This window comes from Idiotropiscis lumnitzeri, chromosome 7 (genome assembly GCF_059441095.1).
Source record: "Idiotropiscis lumnitzeri isolate Australia: NSW breed Sydney's pygmy pipehorse chromosome 7, RoL_Ilum_1.0, whole genome shotgun sequence".
Lineage (NCBI taxonomy): Eukaryota > Metazoa > Chordata > Actinopteri > Syngnathiformes > Syngnathidae > Idiotropiscis > Idiotropiscis lumnitzeri.
In genome coordinates this window covers 23,484,078-23,503,422 of record NC_142397.1, presented here as the reverse complement: position 1 = coordinate 23,503,422, position 19,345 = coordinate 23,484,078, and the positions used below count along the sequence as shown (strand labels likewise).

The 19,345-nt window shown below is 42.6% G+C and overlaps 1 protein-coding gene across 1 annotated transcript; it reads right to left on the bottom strand.

The window, feature by feature from the left end:
* Nucleotides 1-3,465: 3,465 nt before the first annotated feature.
* Nucleotides 3,466-17,249, bottom strand: tbx2b (T-box transcription factor 2b). Its single transcript, XM_088300891.1, has 7 exons — nucleotides 16,471-17,249; nucleotides 15,018-15,285; nucleotides 14,228-14,374; nucleotides 13,107-13,183; nucleotides 12,884-13,041; nucleotides 6,961-7,541; nucleotides 3,466-6,437 (listed from the first exon to the last, which is right to left on the bottom strand). The coding sequence occupies exons 1-7, from the start codon at nucleotides 16,824-16,826 to the stop codon at nucleotides 6,000-6,002; spliced, it is 2,025 nt and encodes a 674-aa protein (XP_088157017.1). The 5' UTR covers nucleotides 16,827-17,249; the 3' UTR covers nucleotides 3,466-5,999.
* Between the last annotated feature and the right edge of the window lie 2,096 nt (nucleotides 17,250-19,345).

Sequence of the window (19,345 nt, the reverse complement as noted above, 5' to 3'; positions counted from 1 at the left end):
TTGTTCGCCGTCAGTTTTCTTTCCTGGTGTCAGTTTGTCCACCAGCGCTTTTCGTTTGCTAGTTGCCGGCGCGCTATAGTTAATGATTGAATTGTATTCCCTATTTATAATAATAAATACCTTTGTAAAATCCTATCTTGCTGTGTCTGCGATTATAGAGTCCACTAGTATTTCCCAGTGGTCGCTGGGAAATACCCCTAACAGAGACTTGGGGGTAGGACACCAATTTTTATATCTTCCGAGAAAACTTAGAATAGAAATGGAGCTAAGCTAGCTGGTCTGAAAAAACTTTGTATAATTCTGCAACCGATCCGTCAGTTCCCGGTGATCTGAAGCAATGGATTTCACAACTTTGACTACAGTAGGTGGAGTGTCACAGGCAGGAAATTCTATCTGAGGATTCGATGATTTTTGTATTTCTCACTGAATCCATGAAGAGTACAGTGATCTCTATATTATAGTATTAACTATATAAATTTGCATAAAAGTCACCACGGAACCTAGAAATTAATTTAGCGTCCTCTGTGATTTTACCATTGATATTTAACTGATGAATTGTGTTCATTTTTGAGTGGTGTTTTTCTAAGCGAAAAAAATAACTAGAATTCTGATCTCCCTCCTCAAGCCATTTTTTCACGGATCTTACAAAAGCATCTTCAGCTTTACGACGGTAAAGTTCATCCAGTTATGTTGGAGTTGTTTTAGTAATTGTAGTAATTTTTCTTTTTCTGTGATCTGTTCTGGGCGTTGTTGGTAGATTGAGGTGATTTCAATCACTAATACTTCTTCTATTACGACCCTAGCTTTTGCCAATTTAGCGCCATAATTTCTTAAAAATTTCCCTGCTTCAAACTTAAATAGTTCCCAATTTGAACCATAGGAGCCTGTGGCGGTTCGGGTTTGGGGGGGCCTGGCGAGTGTGATTGCTTTCAGGTTCTCGGCAGTTTCCAGCCAGGCACACCTCCGGATTGAGTGGGCGTCGGCTCCTGCGCACCTGCTGCTCATCAGCGGCAATCACCACCGGCATGAAACCCAGCCTCGCCAGGAGCCAGACGCCGGATTATCCCGTCACCTTACGTGGTACTGGCTCATGTCCCGACACGCTGCCTGCTCGCCTGATCTTGTTGCTTCCCGCGCCTGTCTGACATCCGTGTCCTCTTGTTCCCCCTCCAGCCGTCCTGTGCCCGTCCGAACCCGAGCTTCCCGCGCCCATCTCCGAGTTCCTGACCGGCGTTCATCTCGCCTGCGCTCCCCCCGCCACGCCGCTCACCTGCCTCTTCCGCGCCGCTCCCGCTGCTTCTCCACCAGCCCGCCACCCACTTCCAGCGCTCGCCGCCTCGACGCCCGCCTGCCGATCCTCGCTCCCGCAGCCGCGCCTGACCCGCCGCGTCGCTCCACCTCTCGCTCCCCAGCCCCGGTTTCGGATCGGGCTGCTCCCCTGCCTCTTCTTTCAATAAACCCAGTTCACACCACCCCAGTCGCTCTTGGGTCCTCTTTTCCCCACTCTCGGTTCTCCGAACCGCGACAGAATAATCCGGCCATTCCAATGGACCCAGCGACCCCGGATTCCCTCAGGGAGGCTCTCGCCCTCCAAGGAAGCCAGCTCGAGCGCCATGAGAGGATGCTACAGGAGTTACCGGGTTCCTTCCAGGCAATCCACCGTCAACACACGCACCTCTCCAACCAGATGGGCTCGCTCGTTTCTTTCTCCGACCCCCCGGGTGGTTCTTCCCCGGTTCCCCCTGCTCCCGCGACGTCCCTCCCGGGCAGCAGGGAACCTCATGTCCCCACACCAGAGCCCTACTCCGGGGATTTAGGCTCTTGGAGCCAATTCCTCCTCAGCACCTCGCTCGTTTTCGACCTGCAACCCCTCAGCTATTCCTCCGACCGGGCTAAGATCGCCTACATGATTAACCTGCTCCGCGGCCGCGCCGCAAAATGGGCTACGGCATTGTGGGAAGCTTCGTCACCGGCGATGTCTTCCTACCCTGAATTTTGCCGCGTGTTCGATCACCCCGTCAAAGGACGCGAAGCGTCCCGGAGGCTGCTCGCTCTGCGGCAAGGCTCCCGTTCGGCAGCCGAGTTTTCAGTCGAGTTTCGCATCCTGGCTCACGAGAGCAGATGGAACGAGCCCGCTCTCCGCGAGGTCTTCCTCAACGGGTTGACCGACTCCCTCAAGGACGAGCTGGCCGTCCGCGACGAAAACTCAACCCTCGAAGAGTTGATCGTATTAGCCATCAAGGTCGACAACCGTTTACGGGACCGGCAGGCCGACCGGTCACGGCGACCGACCAGGCCAGCCGCTCGTCCTGTCACACCCCCCCCGCCGGTCCGGAGACATTCCATCTTAATAGCAAGGGAATCCGGCATTGATTATCTCCGACAAGCTGGCTACAATGTAAACATGATCTGCACCACGTCTCGTGCATAGGTTTCTTTGGCGCAGGAGACTTACTTGGTGTGATAGGAAGAGCTGGAAATTCTTCCATGTTGTCCGCCATTGGAACGGCCAGCGAGGCGGTGTAGTCATGGCAATTATCGATGAGAGCGTTGCGAGCCACTCTGCCGCTGCTGCTAGCACTTTTTTCATTTAGCATTAGCTTTCCTTTGGCACTTTCCGACGGCCGTTTGTTGTCACGAACAGGTTTCATCCTTTTCTTTTAGGCGGAATAACTTTGTGTAGTCTTACACACAGCTGTAAATGTCTCAAATGAAGACCAAATGTGTTTTTCCCCGCGTTATAATTTAACTTCTTTCAGTGCTCGGTAGTAAGCGTATTGGAACGCCCCCCGAACCCAAAGTGACATCAAATCTGAAGTGACCCAGAAGTGACGCCATGAAACCGGAAATGAACCGGAGGTGAGGTTATTCGACCGGAAGTGATGTAATTTGACCGGAAGTAAAGCGGAAGTGATGTAATTCGGTCGGAAAGAAACCGGAAGTGACTGAATGCAACCAAAAGTGAACCAGAAGTGACTGGATTCGACCGGAAGCGAACCGGAAGAGACGGATTCGACCGTGAATGAACCGGAGGTGATGGGATTCGACCGGAAGTGACTGGATTTGACCGTAAATGAACCGGAAGGGACGGGATTCGACCGGAAATGAACCGGGAGTGACTGTATTCAACCAGAATTGAACCGGAAGTAGCAACATTTTAACAGAACTGAACCGGAAGTGACTGGATTCGACCATAAGTTTCCCAAAACAACCGTGAAAATGAAGCGGACGTGACCAAATGAACTGGAAATTGTTAAATATATCATACTGGAAGTTCCAATTTAAAAAAATTCAGGTCATTCATTAAACATTCCTACATCTTTTTTCACATTTTTCAGGTGATTCACTCTAATCATGTTTCAAAGATTCAATCATTCATCCCTTCCAGATGGCACTTTTTCATTCACATCTACATCGTTCCAGTTACAAATTCAAAACATTCAGGTGATTCATAACACACTCCTGTATCTCCTGTCAAATTTTTCACCTCATTCACTGTTAACAGAAGATGCTCGCACCTCAGCCTCCACCACAGCCATCTTGGATTAGCCAATTTCAAGTCATTTTTGTCATCCAGTACTATTCAATATCATTCAAAATCATTCAATGTCATTCAGTATCATGCCACATCCTTTCACGAAAAAAATTACCAGCTTCTCTGTTAGGTAATTTTCCAGGACCGCAGGAAAATGGAATCAGGACTCTTTAAGCGCAGACACAGGAGGATGGATTTAGCAAAGATATTTATTTTTACAAAAAGGCAATATATATAATAATACGCAAGACCGAAGAAGTGCAACAAAAAACGCTGGTGGAAAAACTCACACCAGGGGAATAACGACGGGAACGAAAAACGCTTGCAAAAGGCAAGGAACAAAAGAACAAAAATCGCTTGCCGCAGAAGGGCAAGGAAAGCCAATTAACGAGTGAGCTCAACCGATAAGATCAATAAACGAAAAGAGAAAAACACAATGAACACGAACAAAGTACTCGGGATGCAATAGCAAGGTGTCTATTAATTCACAACTTGGAACCATAAGCAACAGGAATCTTCCGACGCTGAGTTGTCAACGTGGAGTGCTGAAATAGTGCAGTAATCAATGACTTGACAAGTGACAGGTGCGTGGCTGGTGGGCGCGTCTCTCCAGCCATGACGACATGAACAGGAACAAGGCGCTGGAAGGAAACGCCCCCACTCCAGCTAGGCAAAAACAAAACAAAAACATGACAGGACAAAACGGACCATGACATTCTCCGCCTTCACATGCAATTTCTTAAGGAATTGCATTATCTAGTCTCCATTGTTACCCTCACAGACCGCATATGATTGTGAGCACAGCAGACTGAACAAATAGAATTAACAAATATATGAAATTGTTAAGGTTTCTTCACTTGCTGCCATGTGCCATGTGAGGTCAGATGGTTGTCTTCAGTGTGACTCTGAGCCACATGTAGGTGACTGACCTGCCCCATGCGCAAAATGACTTTGAGATATAGTATGCTGCGAATTGGAGCTGTACAAACTTGATGCACTTGATAACTACTGCAGCCGAGTAGTGTCGAAACTCGGTCCATACATTCATTCTCTGAGCCTCTCACCCTACACTAATAATATTTTAAAAAAGAAAGATATTTAGATCTTCTTGAGTTAACTGCTAACTCTCTGCACATACGTGTGGTTTAATAGCAAAACAAAGAAACTGTAATCCAACTTTTTACGAGCATACAGAGCAGCAGGAGGATACCCTGTCCCATGCTTGTTCATGTGTAAGACAGGTAATTATGGTTGACGAGTCTCCTTTTTATTCGTGCCAAATTATGTAAAGATTATCATAGTAATGACACATGTTTTCAACACAGCATTTTTATTTTAAAAATGTGAGACAATCAGGAAAAATGGACAACCAGGATGAGTTAAAACATTTACTGCTTAAATATATAATATATAAACACACCTTTAAAGAAGGAATTGTCTTGATCGTCAATCGCCTGACTGGAGTGAAGTAACCTGAGGTGTTTTAAATCATTTGAACTTTTCTCTGCTTTCCTCAAAAAATATCACTGTATATATTGTCGACCAAATATGGCACACGTCCCATAATCAGCGACTCTCAAAACACTTTTTTAAATTGCTGAACAGTCTTCATTTAATGGGATGCGGTTAGCAAATTGTTATATTTGAAAATATATACACACTAGTATTCAGACTTAAATAAATTAATAATAATTGTTGGATCTTAGTTATTTACAGATTTATTTATTTTTACATTACATAAATAGATCAGAAACCAATTTTCTCATGAATAAAAATTCCCCTTGAAAACAATTAAAATATCATGGCAAAGAACAGCATCGGGCGTGGGTTCGATCCCGGCTTCAGCCATCCTGTGTGGAGTTTGCATGTTCTCCCCATGCTTGCGTGGGTTTCCTCCGGGTACTCCGGTTTCCTTCCACATTCCAAAAACATGCATGGCAGGCCGATTGAACACTCTAAATTGCCCCTAGGTATGAGTGTGAGCGCGGATGGTTGTTCGTCTTTGTGGGCCCTGCCATTAGCTGGCAACCAGTTCAGGGGTCCCCCGCCTACTGCCCGAAGATAGCTGGGATAGGCTCCAGCACCACCCGCGACCCTAGTGAGGAGAAGCAATACAAAAGATGGATGGATGGATAGAACTGGACTCTGTTTTGTTTTTGGGGGGATTTGTTTGTTTTGTTGTTGTTCTACATGTGGCCACTTAACCAATTCCACCGACCCAAATACCATGTTTGTCAATAAGTATTTTGAGCAGCCTGTCAGAAGAATTATGTCTTGGGATGGAAATTGGTGGGATAAGGTTAGGTGTGAGCTTTTCATTTCTTAATCAGAGGTTTATGGCTTGGCTTTTTGCACATGTAGAATTGTTCCAAGAGCAATTATGAGTCAAACCATCATCCCATTGCTGCAAATAACAGAATAGTCCTCAGTCTGCAAGACAAGATATTCCAAACTGAGTTGTGTATCATTTTGGAGTATTTTCTGCTGGGGATGGCTCCCTCTGGCCCTGCAGGCCACTCACAAGTCTCTGAATATTCTTAAGTTCATTCAGAGAGTCTTTCGTTTTGGGAGACATGTCCCTCCTGCAGGATCCCCCATTCTTGTTGTGGCTGTGGTGTTCAAGGCCTGGGCTGGTCTCCCGACTGCACGGTTTGGATGATTCAGAGCCTGGGTTGATGCTACATTGCAGGTTGGTTGTAAGCAGGCTCGAGCTTTGAGACAAAGACATTGGGAGCTGGTAGGGGTTGAAGCGAAGCCGTGGTCGAGATGTGGCAAGAAAAGGGTTTCTTGAGAGTGGGCTGGAGGTGCCGGTTGCTGGGAGTGCTGAGGCTGCAGCTGCAGCTGCTGCCATGTAGGTGTAGGGATAGGGAAAGAGACCCCCAAACCGAGGCATGGGGATGCCCTGAAATACAATAGGGTAAAGTGGATATTTATTTTTCAGCTTTACATTGTAGGCAATAAATCCAATTATTACAGGAATGTGATTTTTTTTATTCAAATACTTGTTAAAAGGAAGGAAGGTAGGAACAGTTTTATTATTATTAGTATTAATAATAGTAGTAGTCGTAGTAGTAGTGGTAGTTGTCGTCGTAGTAGTACTAGCAGCGGTAGTTATAGTCGTAGTAGTAGTATCTTTACTAAACGCTATTCCAACAATGTTGTAATTGATATTCAAAACATTTATTTGTTGACAAATTAGATTGTTTCATGGTCAGGGTTTGCCATGAAATATTGTGTCATGCTACTTTAATTAAAAAACACATTTTTGATAATTGAAGATTTTATCTCCTAAAAATGCCAGGTTAGTGTATTGCTATGAGAATGATTAAACTAAAGTATGTCACTATTAAAGCCTTAGAGCAGATATATAACCTAATGGTGCAGGTGTAGAGGTGTGCTGGATCTTTTATAAAGTGGGGTCTTACCTGAGAAGCAAGCATAGGCTGAGACAAATGGAAGGGGAAGGCATTGGTGGTTCCTCCTGTTCCTTGAGAAGAGAGGTTGCTATTTTCCAAACTATTTACTCCTGATACAGAGGCTAGTAAATGCCCCATTCCCATAGCAGAAAGGGCTCCTGGGGTCATGGCAAACTGCCCGGGGTGAAACAAAAGTGGTGATCCGGTGTTTAGAGGGTTAAAGAACTGTTGACTGTGTAGGCCAGACAATGCCAGGCTTTGTAAATGACCAGGGTTGAAGTGTGAAGGGCTTTCGGTCTGCACCATGAGTGGGGAAAAGGTGTCCTTAGCACTGATGATCAGAGCCTCAGAGTCTTGACTCAACATATCTGTGGTGTCCTTCCGATGCCTGCTCTCTGCTTTTTCTTTACCCAGGCTTTTTACGTTGAATGTGGGGTCATCCTTCTTGTCCATATCAGGCCTTTGCCTGATTGGCTCTTCACATCGAGAGCTATAGTGGAACACAGGTTCCGTCCCCAAGCTGCTGGAGCTCATGCAGCGCTCACCATGATTTTCAAGTTCCTGCTCACTGTCAGTACATGTCTTCTCATCTAAAACAACAAATATCACAATAAGGCAAAACACTTGAAAACATGTGGTGAGAGTACTGATTCCAGTAATATATTTTAAGGAATCTTTCTTGAATAAATTGTCATTTGTTCACCTAAAGGTTCTATTGGATTTAAGAAATTCAGCAAAGAAATAAAAAAGAGCCTACTATTTGACAAATGGCAGGTTCTTCTAAAAACAAGTGCACAAGTGGGACGAATTTGTTAATTTGTGAAAGAAGTCATACGTGCAGGTTAAGCTTCCGGACACATTTTGGTAATTGACATAATACAAAACCCAGAAAATTGGTGAAACTCACTACATCTATAATTGTATAATGTATGAAGTGTTTCATTTTACATTAGTCACATTATAATGTGATTTACATTAATGATGGCTTAGTTAACAACTTTATAATCTCTATCTCTCTTTATCTATCTAGCTATATCTCTCTCTCTTTATCTATCTATATATCTCTCTTTTTATCTATCTATCTATCTATATCTTCGGGCAGTAGGCGGGGTTCACGCTGAACTGGTTGCCAGCCAATCGCAGGGCACACATTGACGAAGAACCATCCACCTCACACTCACTCCTAGGGGCAATTTAGAGTGTCCAATCAACCTGCCATGCATGTTTTTGGAATGTGGGTGGGAACCGGAGTACCCGGAGGAAACCCACGCGGGCTTGGGGAGACCATGCAAACTCCATAGTATGAGGTCTGGAGGACGAAGGTCTTGCTGAAATACTTCGGATTTCGTCCAACGACTGCACTTACGAATTGTCCTTGATATACACCATTCCAACCCGCATTCAAGACTTGCATAAATACAAAAAAATACATTCTCATATATTAAAGGTATTGCAATTCAATAAAATATTGAATTATATACATTATCTACGAAAAAATGAGAGGGATTTTTTTTTACAATGAATAAAGGGATTTTTTTTACAATTAATAAAATGAGCGATTAACTATGAAAAAACGCGATTAATTATGGTTAAATATTGTAATCGCTTGACAGCATATATTGTTGAGGATTTGACCTCTAAACTGGTTATTTGGATGTATTGACCACTACAGGGGCTCCGGTAAAAGATCACAGAGTCTTCAGTAGAACTCAACACTTTAATCAGCTTCACTGTGCAGATGTGCATATATATATACACACAATTATATAGATATAAAGTATCTATTTACCGCGAGAGTTCAGTCATGTGATCGCGGTGGCGGCGTACGTGCCACCCTCTGCTAACAGTGAGACAACCTGTGACGTACTGACTGCAGCTGTGAGCAGGCTACAAACACAGCACCCAAATGCCCTGCTCCTTATCTCTAGTGACTGCAATCATGCTTCTCCTTCCTCCTCTCTGCCTTCATTCACACAATATGTAACCTGCCACACCAGAGACAATAAAATATTGGACCTTTTCTATGCCAACACCAAGGAGGCGTACACATCACTGCCCCTCCCCCCGCTGGGCAAAGCTGACCACAACTTGGTTGCTCTCCTGCCTGTGTACAAACCTCTGGTCCGCAGGCAGCCAGCTGTGACAGGCACAGTTCAGCGATGGTCCGGAGAAGCCGAGGAGGCCTTAAAGGACTCTTTCAACACAACTGAGTGGGAGGTATCCAGCGAAGCCCACGGTGAGGACATTAATGGTCTAACAGACACAATTACAGACTATATTAACTTCTGCATGGAGAACACCATTCCCACCAGGACTGTAAGATGTTTCTCCAACAACAAACCTGGATCACACTGGACATTAAAGCTCTCCTGAAGGAGAAAAAGAGGGCGTTTGTGTCAGGCGACAAGGACGAGCTGAAGAGAGTGCAGTGTCAGCTGAGAAGGAGGAGCCGAGAGAGGAAAAAGTCCTAAAGGATGCGGATGGAGGAACAACTGCAACGGAACAATGCCAGGGATGTCTGGAGGGGCCTGAAGACCATCTCAGGCCACGGACAACCAGGTAAGACCCAGAAGGGAGGGAGGGGCTTCAGTGGGCAAATTAGTTGAACCTATTTTTCAATAGGTTTGATCAAATGCCTGACCCCGCTCAGGCTCCCCTGCTGCAACCCCCACCACCTCTCCTGCCACTGCGAACGAGACCCTCTCTCCCCCTCTCTCTCTCCACAGGCTCCAGTTTCCCAGCCTCATCAGACAACCACCACTTCCTCCTGCTCAGCCTTGTTCCTCACAACATCTGAAGGCGAGGAAGGCAGCAGGCCCAGATAGGATTAGCTCCCAGCTCCTCAAATCCTGCGCAGACCAGCTGTGTGGAATCGTCCAGCACATGTTCAACCTGAGCCTGAAGCTGGGCAGAGTCCCCCAGCTGTGGAAAACATCCTGCCTGGTTTCGGTTCCAAAGACACCCCATCCGAAGGAGCTCAACAACTTTAGACCAGTGGCGCTGACGTCTCATCTGATGAAGACCCTGGAGAGACTGGTCCTCGTCCATCTGCGCCCCCTGGTCAGCTCCTCAATGGACCCACAGTTCGCATACCAGCCTGGCATCAGTGTGGATGATGCCATCATCTACCTGCTCCACACTTCACTCTCCCACCTGGAGAAGGCGGGGGGCACGGTGAGGATCATGTTCTTTGATTTCTCCAGTGCTTTCAACACCATCCAGCCCGCCTTATTGGGAGACAAGCTGGAGCAGGCGGGAGTGGCCCACCACCTCATCTGTGGTGCCGCAGGGAACTGTTCTGGCTCCCTTCCTGTTCACCCTCTACACCTCGGACTACAAATACAATTCCACAACCTGTCACCTGCAGAAGTTCTCTGATGACTCTGCGATTGTCGGCCTCATCACTGACGGTGACGATCGGGAGTACAGAGGGGTTACGCAGGGTTTCGTGGACTGGTGTCAGCAGAACCGCCTCCAAATCAACGCTGGGAAATCCAAAGAGCTGGTGGTGGATTTCCGCAAGCGCGGCACTCTCCACCTGCACCAGTGAATATCCAGGGAACAGACGTTGAAACGGTCTCACCTGGTGTGTTCATTTGAACAATAAACTGGACTGGAGCGACAACACAGACGCTCTCTATCGGAAGGGTCAGAGCAGACTCTTCCTACTCAGGAGGCTGAGGTCCTTTGTCGTTCGGGGAACACTCCTCAGGAACTTCTATGACTCGGTGGTTTCATCAATTATTTTCTATGGAGTGGTCTCCTGGGCAGGAGGCATCTCGGGCCGGGACAAAAAGAGAATGGACAAACTAGTGAGGAGGGCCAGCTCTGTCCTGGGCTGCTCCCTGGACTCTGTGGACTCAGTGGGGGGCAGGAGGATGACGGCAAAACTGTCATCAATGCTGGACAAACCAGCCCACCCATTCAATGACACTCTGAGAACACTTTCAGCTCCTTCAGTGACAGACTTTTACACCCTCGCTGTACCAAAGAGAGATTTCGCCGCTCCTTCCTGCCAACTGCTGTCAGACTTTTTAACAAGAACATTGGGTCAGGCCTACAAACGGGAGGGCATTAGTGCAATTGTGCAGTCCTAGGATGCAATATACACTACTACTGTACTTTCAGCCAATGGTGTACTTAAATATTGACCAATGATGTATTTTGTTTACCATTACAGTATTCTTATTACAGTACTTTATCACTGCAGTATTTCGACCATTGCAGGACGTTCACTATTACAGTACTTTTATCATTGCAGTACTTTTACTATTACAGTACTTTTATCAATGCAGTATTTTTCTATCGTTGCAGTACTTTTAGTATTACAGTACTTTTATCATTGCAGTATTGTCTATCATTGCAGTACTTTTCTATTCATTTCAGTAATCTTACCATTACAGTACTTTTGTCATTGCAATATTTTTATCATTGCAGTATTTTCAATCATTCAGTAGTTTTTTTCATTACAGCGTTTCCCCCTCTGTATAATGGACAGGGATTAGGAGTGTTTCCTTACACTTATATACGTTTATACTGTGTATATTTGCATGCTTTTTATGAATGTCTGCTGCTAATGTTAAACATTAACGGCTACATTACGCCGCCAACTCTGTGTGATCTATATCTTTGCTGCTGTAACACCTCAAATTTCCCCATTGTGGGACTAATAAAGGACTTCTTTATCTTTATCTGAAACAATGAGAGAAAGAAAACCCATCAAACTACAATGAGAATAAGCAACTAAGTGCTTCTACTATCCAACAGCCAGCAACACTCTCAACACAAGTAAACGGACATATATAGACATTTAAATGTTGTTTAGAATAAACTTACAACCTTTCCAGTCTATAGTACTTGTATTACCTATTGTACAAGTTAGTTAAACAATGTTGACTAACGAATGCAAACATGAGAATAAAACGAGTGCATAAACAGTATAAACAAACGCATGATTTTACTGAAGACAGCTAGAAGAGTATGCTATCAATATTAATCAGAATGAATTAGAACAAGTACCCACATCGTCATTAACTACTGCACCGCGATGAGAAACGAACAAAAACGTTAAACAGGAAACGGAAATAAGATGCGACCCTTCAAAATAAAATACAGACCTTTCAGAACAAGACGACACACATTAAACGACTCGAAGAATTCTTAACAGACACAGATAGATAGATAGATAGATAGATAGATAGATAGATAGATATTAGTGCTGTCAAGTGATTAATTTTTTAAAACTAATTAATCACAAAAAAAATTCTGTGTTTAGTCGCGATTAATCACATTTTTCAACAGCTATTTTTTGCGAAGCTGGTAATAGATATTTACTTGCATAATATATTGGAATTGATGCAAAATCGACAAATATGAAGTATATTTAATTCAAAGACTGTTCTAATAGCTTTCTTAACAGGCATTTTTCTTCGAAACATTTGTCAAAACTGCCCCCGAGCGCCACACTCCAGTAGTGTTGGTTTGCAAGGCCCAGTGGTTACTTGAACAGTGTTTTGTTCTGAGATTTGCTAAAGATGTTACAATATTTAACTGAGTTACATTTTTTGGGATTAATCACCTGAGTTAATGCTTTAATTTTGACAGCCCTAATATATATATATATATATATATATATATATATATATATATATATATATATATGCGTGCGTGCGTGCTTGTGTGTGTGCGTGCGTGTGTGTGTGGGTGTGTGGGTGTGGGGGGGTGCGTGCGTGGGTGCGTGAAGGTGGGTGTGTGCGTGCATATATAATGTATTTATTTACATTGTTGGTTGTTTTCTTTTGGTAAATATCAGCAATAACTTCAAGTCTAACAAAGCTTAACAGTCAAAAGTATCAAAAAACCCCACACTCACCAATATATTAATATAACCAGACCGAAAATATATTAACAAATGAAATAGCCAACTCATCACCTTGAACAGGCCTGTTGAACCGTGGCGGGCTTGTGCCTGCTCCGACCGGAGAATGAATGTCGTCTGGCGCCGTCGGAGTTTCACTTAATGCATCGGAGTCCATGTCATCCTTGCCCTGGTCCTCAAACATTCGCAGCGCAGGCATAGTTAGTTGTTTCCTGCCGACGACAACGACAAATATATTATAATAATAATTATTATAATCATAAAAATAATAACTCACCTTTTCTCTCTTCTTCCGTTCCCAGTGTCTCTAAATCCTTTGGCAAATGGATTGTTGTCAATCTTAAGTTGTGTTATCTGTTAGTGAAAAGAGGAGCGAGGATTAAACAAAACGAAACAAGAAAACGAAATGTCTTGTTCAGACACTGGGATTTCAATGCATTCTATGTATTATGGTAGTATTGCAATGCACTTAAATCGAAGCCATTTATTTATATTAAAACAGAGACCCCAACAGTTTTGACAGGCCAGGACTTGGATTTGCATTTTTAATGAAAGGCGTAAATTCTCATCGGGCCTTTGAGACATTTGCCCGCAGAAAAACCGTCGGTGGGCACACTCACACACGCACACACACACGTGCACACGCACGCCCACAAACACCCGCGCGCGCACAAACACACGCGCACCCCAGACGCATCTCCAAACGCGCGCGCGTGTAAACCGTAATGCTTAAACAGATGCCTAAAATATTTTTTTTCTGCTTGGATTACGAGTATCGAAAGGTATTCCGGACGTAAAAATTCCGTCCATTTACAATCAATTGTTGACCTGATTTCCTCCCAGATGGTTAATGAATCAAGCATTTAACACTTTGCTATTTTAGCAGGGAGTGTTTCCGCATCCTGTTAGCTGCGTGGTGACTTGTCCTTCAAAATGGCCAAGTCGATCGTGACTCCTTGAAAGAATAAATACATTTCAAAACGACTTCCCTCATATATAATAATGCCACCAGACCCAAACGAAATGTGCGTTTTGTTACATGAAAACGCTACAATGAGCAAAACATAAACCCCATTTTAATTTATGACTGTATTTTCAATCATTATATCATATCTGATTTTGAAAATGGCTAATTTCTGAGAAGCTGGGAAATTTGATAAAAGAATGATTACGATTCACTGTTCAACAATATCCACACGCCTATATATATTTTATATTTCAGGTCATGGGCAACAGTGTATGGTGTAACGTTAGGGAAATCGGGTGACCTACAAAACCAAATTAAGAATAGCTCACCATGTATCGTATATAACTCACATTATAAGAGTTTATTATAAAATACAATCAAATAAATAAATAATAAGAAATAAAGGCACTAGAGTTTGCATATTGACTCACCTTGTCATTCTGATATGCTGTCACAGCCACAAATTCGGTCTCCGGAAATACATATGTCCGAAATGTGCTGTAAGGGAGCTTGAGTATGTCGTTGGCACGCACTATGTGGAATCTGGGCTGGTACTTGTGCATTGAATTTAGGATGGTCTGCGGCAATAAAAAAAATACAATAAAATAAAAACAACAGCAAAATACACAAATGCAAGTATTAGTATTATATATATATATATATATATATATATATATATATATATATATATATATATATATATATATATATATATATATAATTAAGGGAATTTTGGCAAGCGAACACGCACAGTAATCTAACAAATGTCGAGACATGTTATTATTTATTTATTTGTTTGTTTGTTTACTGGATAAACCCATACCAGGAGGGAACAAGCTGTGTGAAATATATCTACCATTTAGATTTAATTTTGAACAATTAAAAATAAATCGTTACTAACCAAGATGCTCAACGAAATTGAGATGCGTTGTTGAGGCCGGCACGCAAACAAGTGTATGAGGACTGCTAACAATTTTGATAGCTCCAAATGAAATTCAAATTCTCATGTTCCTATTAATTTTAGAAACGCAGTACAGTTTCTGGGAGCAATAACAATTTTCGTTTTCTTTGAAACGCTTTTTCTTTTCATCAACGTTCAAAAAATTGTATTCTAAAAACGAGTTCACACTAAAAATAATCCAGCAACAAACGCAAGCATAATCTGAAAATATTATATGGTTCCTCGAAAATGATAATTAAAAAAATATTCGCTGTACTCACGAATCCGTGTTTATCTGATATGTTATTGGTGAGCTTGAGTTTATGAAAAGCAACAGGCTTGGCCATCCACTGCTCGCCAGTGGCTGGACTGTCCGGGTGGATGTACATTCTCTTGGGCATCTCCGGGTCGGCCTTGCCGGCGACCATCCAGCGGGAGTTGTGGAACTTGTAGCGACAGTCATCTGCAGCCACGATGTCCATTAACAGAATGTATTTTGCTTTTTTATCAAGCCCATTTATTCGTACTTTGAACGGTGGGAACATCCTCCTATAATGAAAGACATCCATGCCAGATGCGGAAACATCACAAACACAAAAAGACAAAACGAGGCGGTCAAAAACGACTGACATTTTAATTGTAGTTGTTCGCAATTTGCGAAAGTTCCTGTTTTGACTCGGACTGTAGCTGCAAGCGTTTTTTTCTGGATTTTACAGTGATTTTTTTCAGCGCGCATGCTTATTTAATGCTTTGTTGTTCTTCCCAAGTAAGTCTGTCACTATCGTCTATCACTATGTTGCTTTTTAATTTAGTTCGACGAAATGTTTGACTAAGTTTTATTCTAACACTTAATTACATTTTGTCTGAATCAATACATGCATCAGCCGAAACGCAAACATTATAAATTAATTTTACTTATAAATTAAATTTTCTCAAACACACGCACACGCACCCCCCCCACACATATATATATATATATATATATATATATATATATATATATGTATATATATATATATATATATTTTTTTTTTTAAACTAATTAATCACAAAAAAATCAATGATTAATCAAGATTTATCACATTTTTCAATTACTATATTTTGCGAAGCTTAAAACAGATATTTACTTGAATAATATCTTGGAATCGATGCAAAATCACCACATATGAAGTACATTTAATTCAAAGACTGTTCCAATAGCTTTCTTGGATTCTTGAATACGATCTAAATGGAGACATCTTTGCAGACATTTATTTTCGAAACATTTCTCAAAACTTCCCACAAGCGCCACACACCAGCAGTGTTGGTTTGCAGGGCCAATGGTAACTTAAACACAGTGTTTTGTTCTGAGACGTGCTAAAGACAGCTAATACGGTACAATATTTGCAAAATATGCAAATTATTTTTTAAGTAAATCAAACTGAGTTAACTGAGTTAAAATATTTAACTGAGTTAAATTTTTTGGGATTAATTACCTGAGTTAATGCTTTAATTTGGATAGCCACATACATACACATACACACACACACACACATACATATATATATATATATATATATATATATATATATATATATATATATATATATATATACACATATAATATAATATAATATCACCACATGTAAAAAGAATTTATGTAGGAATAGTCAAATTCAAACACAACTCCAGATCATTTCCTTGACTACTTTTGTTTGTCTTTTCTTTCAGTAAAAATGTCTGTTAAATTCTTACCGTCCGGACTTGGTAATAACCATCTCGGTGCCGAGTTTATGAAACTGGTCCCATAGATCCTTGGCTTCCAATGTAACTTTGGGATCATCGTCCACTTCCTCTTCGGGTTCCAAGCTTTTAATGCTGCGGAGTTGAGAGGTCTGACGGTTGCTAAGCGCTGGATGTAGTACAGTTTCCGTCCCAGCTAAACTATGTTCCGACATAGACTTGGTGAGTGCCCCAGGGGGAAGGCTAAGCGCTGGAAAGAAAGAGGGCTGAGCGGCCGCGAAGAAAGCGGACACGGGGAAGTCTGTCGGTCGGTGCGCGTGGAAAGGGTGATACGCCATTTCAGTCCCCGTAAAAGCTGGACCTCTCATCAGTGCATCAAGAGAATTCAGAATGAAAAATGGTTATCAAAGTGCGTTTATTTATTATACCTTGATCCGTTTCAGTAGAGTGGCCTTGTTAGTTACACTGCATGTTACGCAAAAAAAATTCCGGAGTTATTGTACACGATTATGTTTTCGTCTCCGTCGTCCTTTAGTCTGATCCGCGGAGCGTAGCCAGATCCCAGAAGCGCAGTCACCGAAAGAAGTTAACCGTCCCTTTGCTTCTGTCGTCCCACAATGACAGGAGAGACGTGTCCTCGTTCACTGCAGGGCTTTGACTATCTCACATATCCTGCCTGCCTCAACTCCCATTCTAATGAACCAAGCCCCTTTGATTGCTGATTTTACGCTTTCTGGACCAATTGTGGGCCTCTACAGGCGTGGCTCTGACAGCTCTGGTCAGACTTTGAGAAGAGCAGACACAAGGAGGTGTCAGGAGCATAGCAGTAAGAAAACATGTCAACAGAATAAAATATTAACCAATGACAGAAAAGATCAGGAAATCCCACCCCCAATTTGAGCCTAACCGGGTCAGTACTCAGTTGTTGGCCGATCGAAACGTCGCATCTCTGGACTTTGGTCCCGTTAAATGTCACCAGCGGAGCAAGCAGTCTTTCATTGTTTACTAGTTGATTTTATAAAACTCCCTACTTTGTAACTATACTGTAGACGGATTGGTGATGAGTTCAAGTTGTACCCTGCTTTTCTGCCAAATTTAGCTATTAGTCTCCCGCTCACCCGGGAATCATCTCATCATATTGTGAGGAAAATGAAGATGAATGGATTTTGTACATTTTCACGTATGATTTTGTTTTATATTCGGAATGCCGGGGTATTTCGCCAACATTTATTGTGATAATGTCCAAAACGCCCAGCCCCTGCACCCAACGCCCCGGTCGGCGTCTGTATCATACAGTCCAGATTTATTCGTGCACGGAACATTGCGTGAGTATTTTCGAACCACGAAGAGGCAGCAGCTGTAGCGGCGGAAGCAGCTGCAGCGGCTGCTCCAGTAGCAAAATCTTAGTATTGAGACTGTAAACTACAAATCCGGACGCTGCGTTCGGGGAGTAAAAGAACGAAGCTATACCGAAAAATAACAATTGGAGTTTATGCTTGGAAATTATGCAGATCTTAGGTTGATAGATCCGTCAGCAAACACTGAAAATCTTATTCAATCGTATTAATTTTAGTGTCTTTACGTGGAATGGAATTGCTGTGCTTGTTTCTTGTTCAGAAAAACCTCTTCAAAGTAGGTCGCTCACTTTGCTACGGAGGCGACAGTCAACTCACAGTTCGAATAATTGCTTGTCTCTTCATATTTAGCCTGGGGTACTTCCTGCGTGTTTATTACGCCATGCAAACATCAACAGCTGCATCTGCGGCTCCATATCTCCTCCCTCGGCCATCACTTAGTTGTAAAACATTTGCTTTTAACTCAGCAATTGACACCACACGTCAACGTGTATACTGGACTAATCGTCGGATGTGAAACACGGTAAACATGATACGTCGCAAGCATTGCCATATCGTTATTAGGGCAGGACGCGTTAAAACGCCTATATAGTACCTGTACAGTATGTTCAATGTTCAATGTACAAATCAAAAATGCGGTAGAATTGCACAGAGGTAGACTTTAAAATATTTGATCATTTAATCTGTCCAACGTGTCAAACATTACTTCGCAGACATCACCAGCGTTGTTTTTTTCTCAGTATAAGAAATCTGAGATATATTATATTAAGTGGACAAAGACTCAATTATTAAAATTCTGAGATTTGCGTATTCGTTAAATGGCCGAATTTGATATTATTACTCCCTGCACAATATAACCCCGCTGTTGATGTTCTGTCGTCGATTTATAAACAACCACACAGCGTGTGAAAAATAGGGTGATGATACTACTTCTTTCTAGAGTTGTCTAAATAAGGCATTTATACAAAAAACATTTTTGATTCACAATATGCGAATGGATTACAAAATTATGCTTTGGGGAATAGATCATAAATGTATGCTTTATTGTAAATTGGCACTGTGAAGTATATAAATACAGCATACAGTAATTAAATGAGGTTTACAACTATACTCGAATGTACATTGTCCTAACATAAAGAGCATGAACATGCAGCTCCATCAATAATCATGGGTCACCTTTTTCCTACCATTGACATAATTATTGATTGATTGATTTGTTTTAATCTTTTCATGTTCTCCTTCCATAACCTGTACCTCCGACGCAATATTTAGTGCCTAGACTAAAGTCTGGGTGCCAGACAATTTTAGACCTGTCAAGAGTCCCTCAGATTTCCCGTTGTCACCCAACGACCATTGGCACTCAGCTCCTCCTTTTCGCCTGCTGCTACGAGCAGCTCATCCTCTCCCTTCATCGCCAACTCCTCATCAGCGCACGCGCCGCGAATACATGCACACAGACACACACGTGCAGACATATACAAACATGCACATTTTGTAATCATACAATAGATTGTTAAACACGCGTATATATC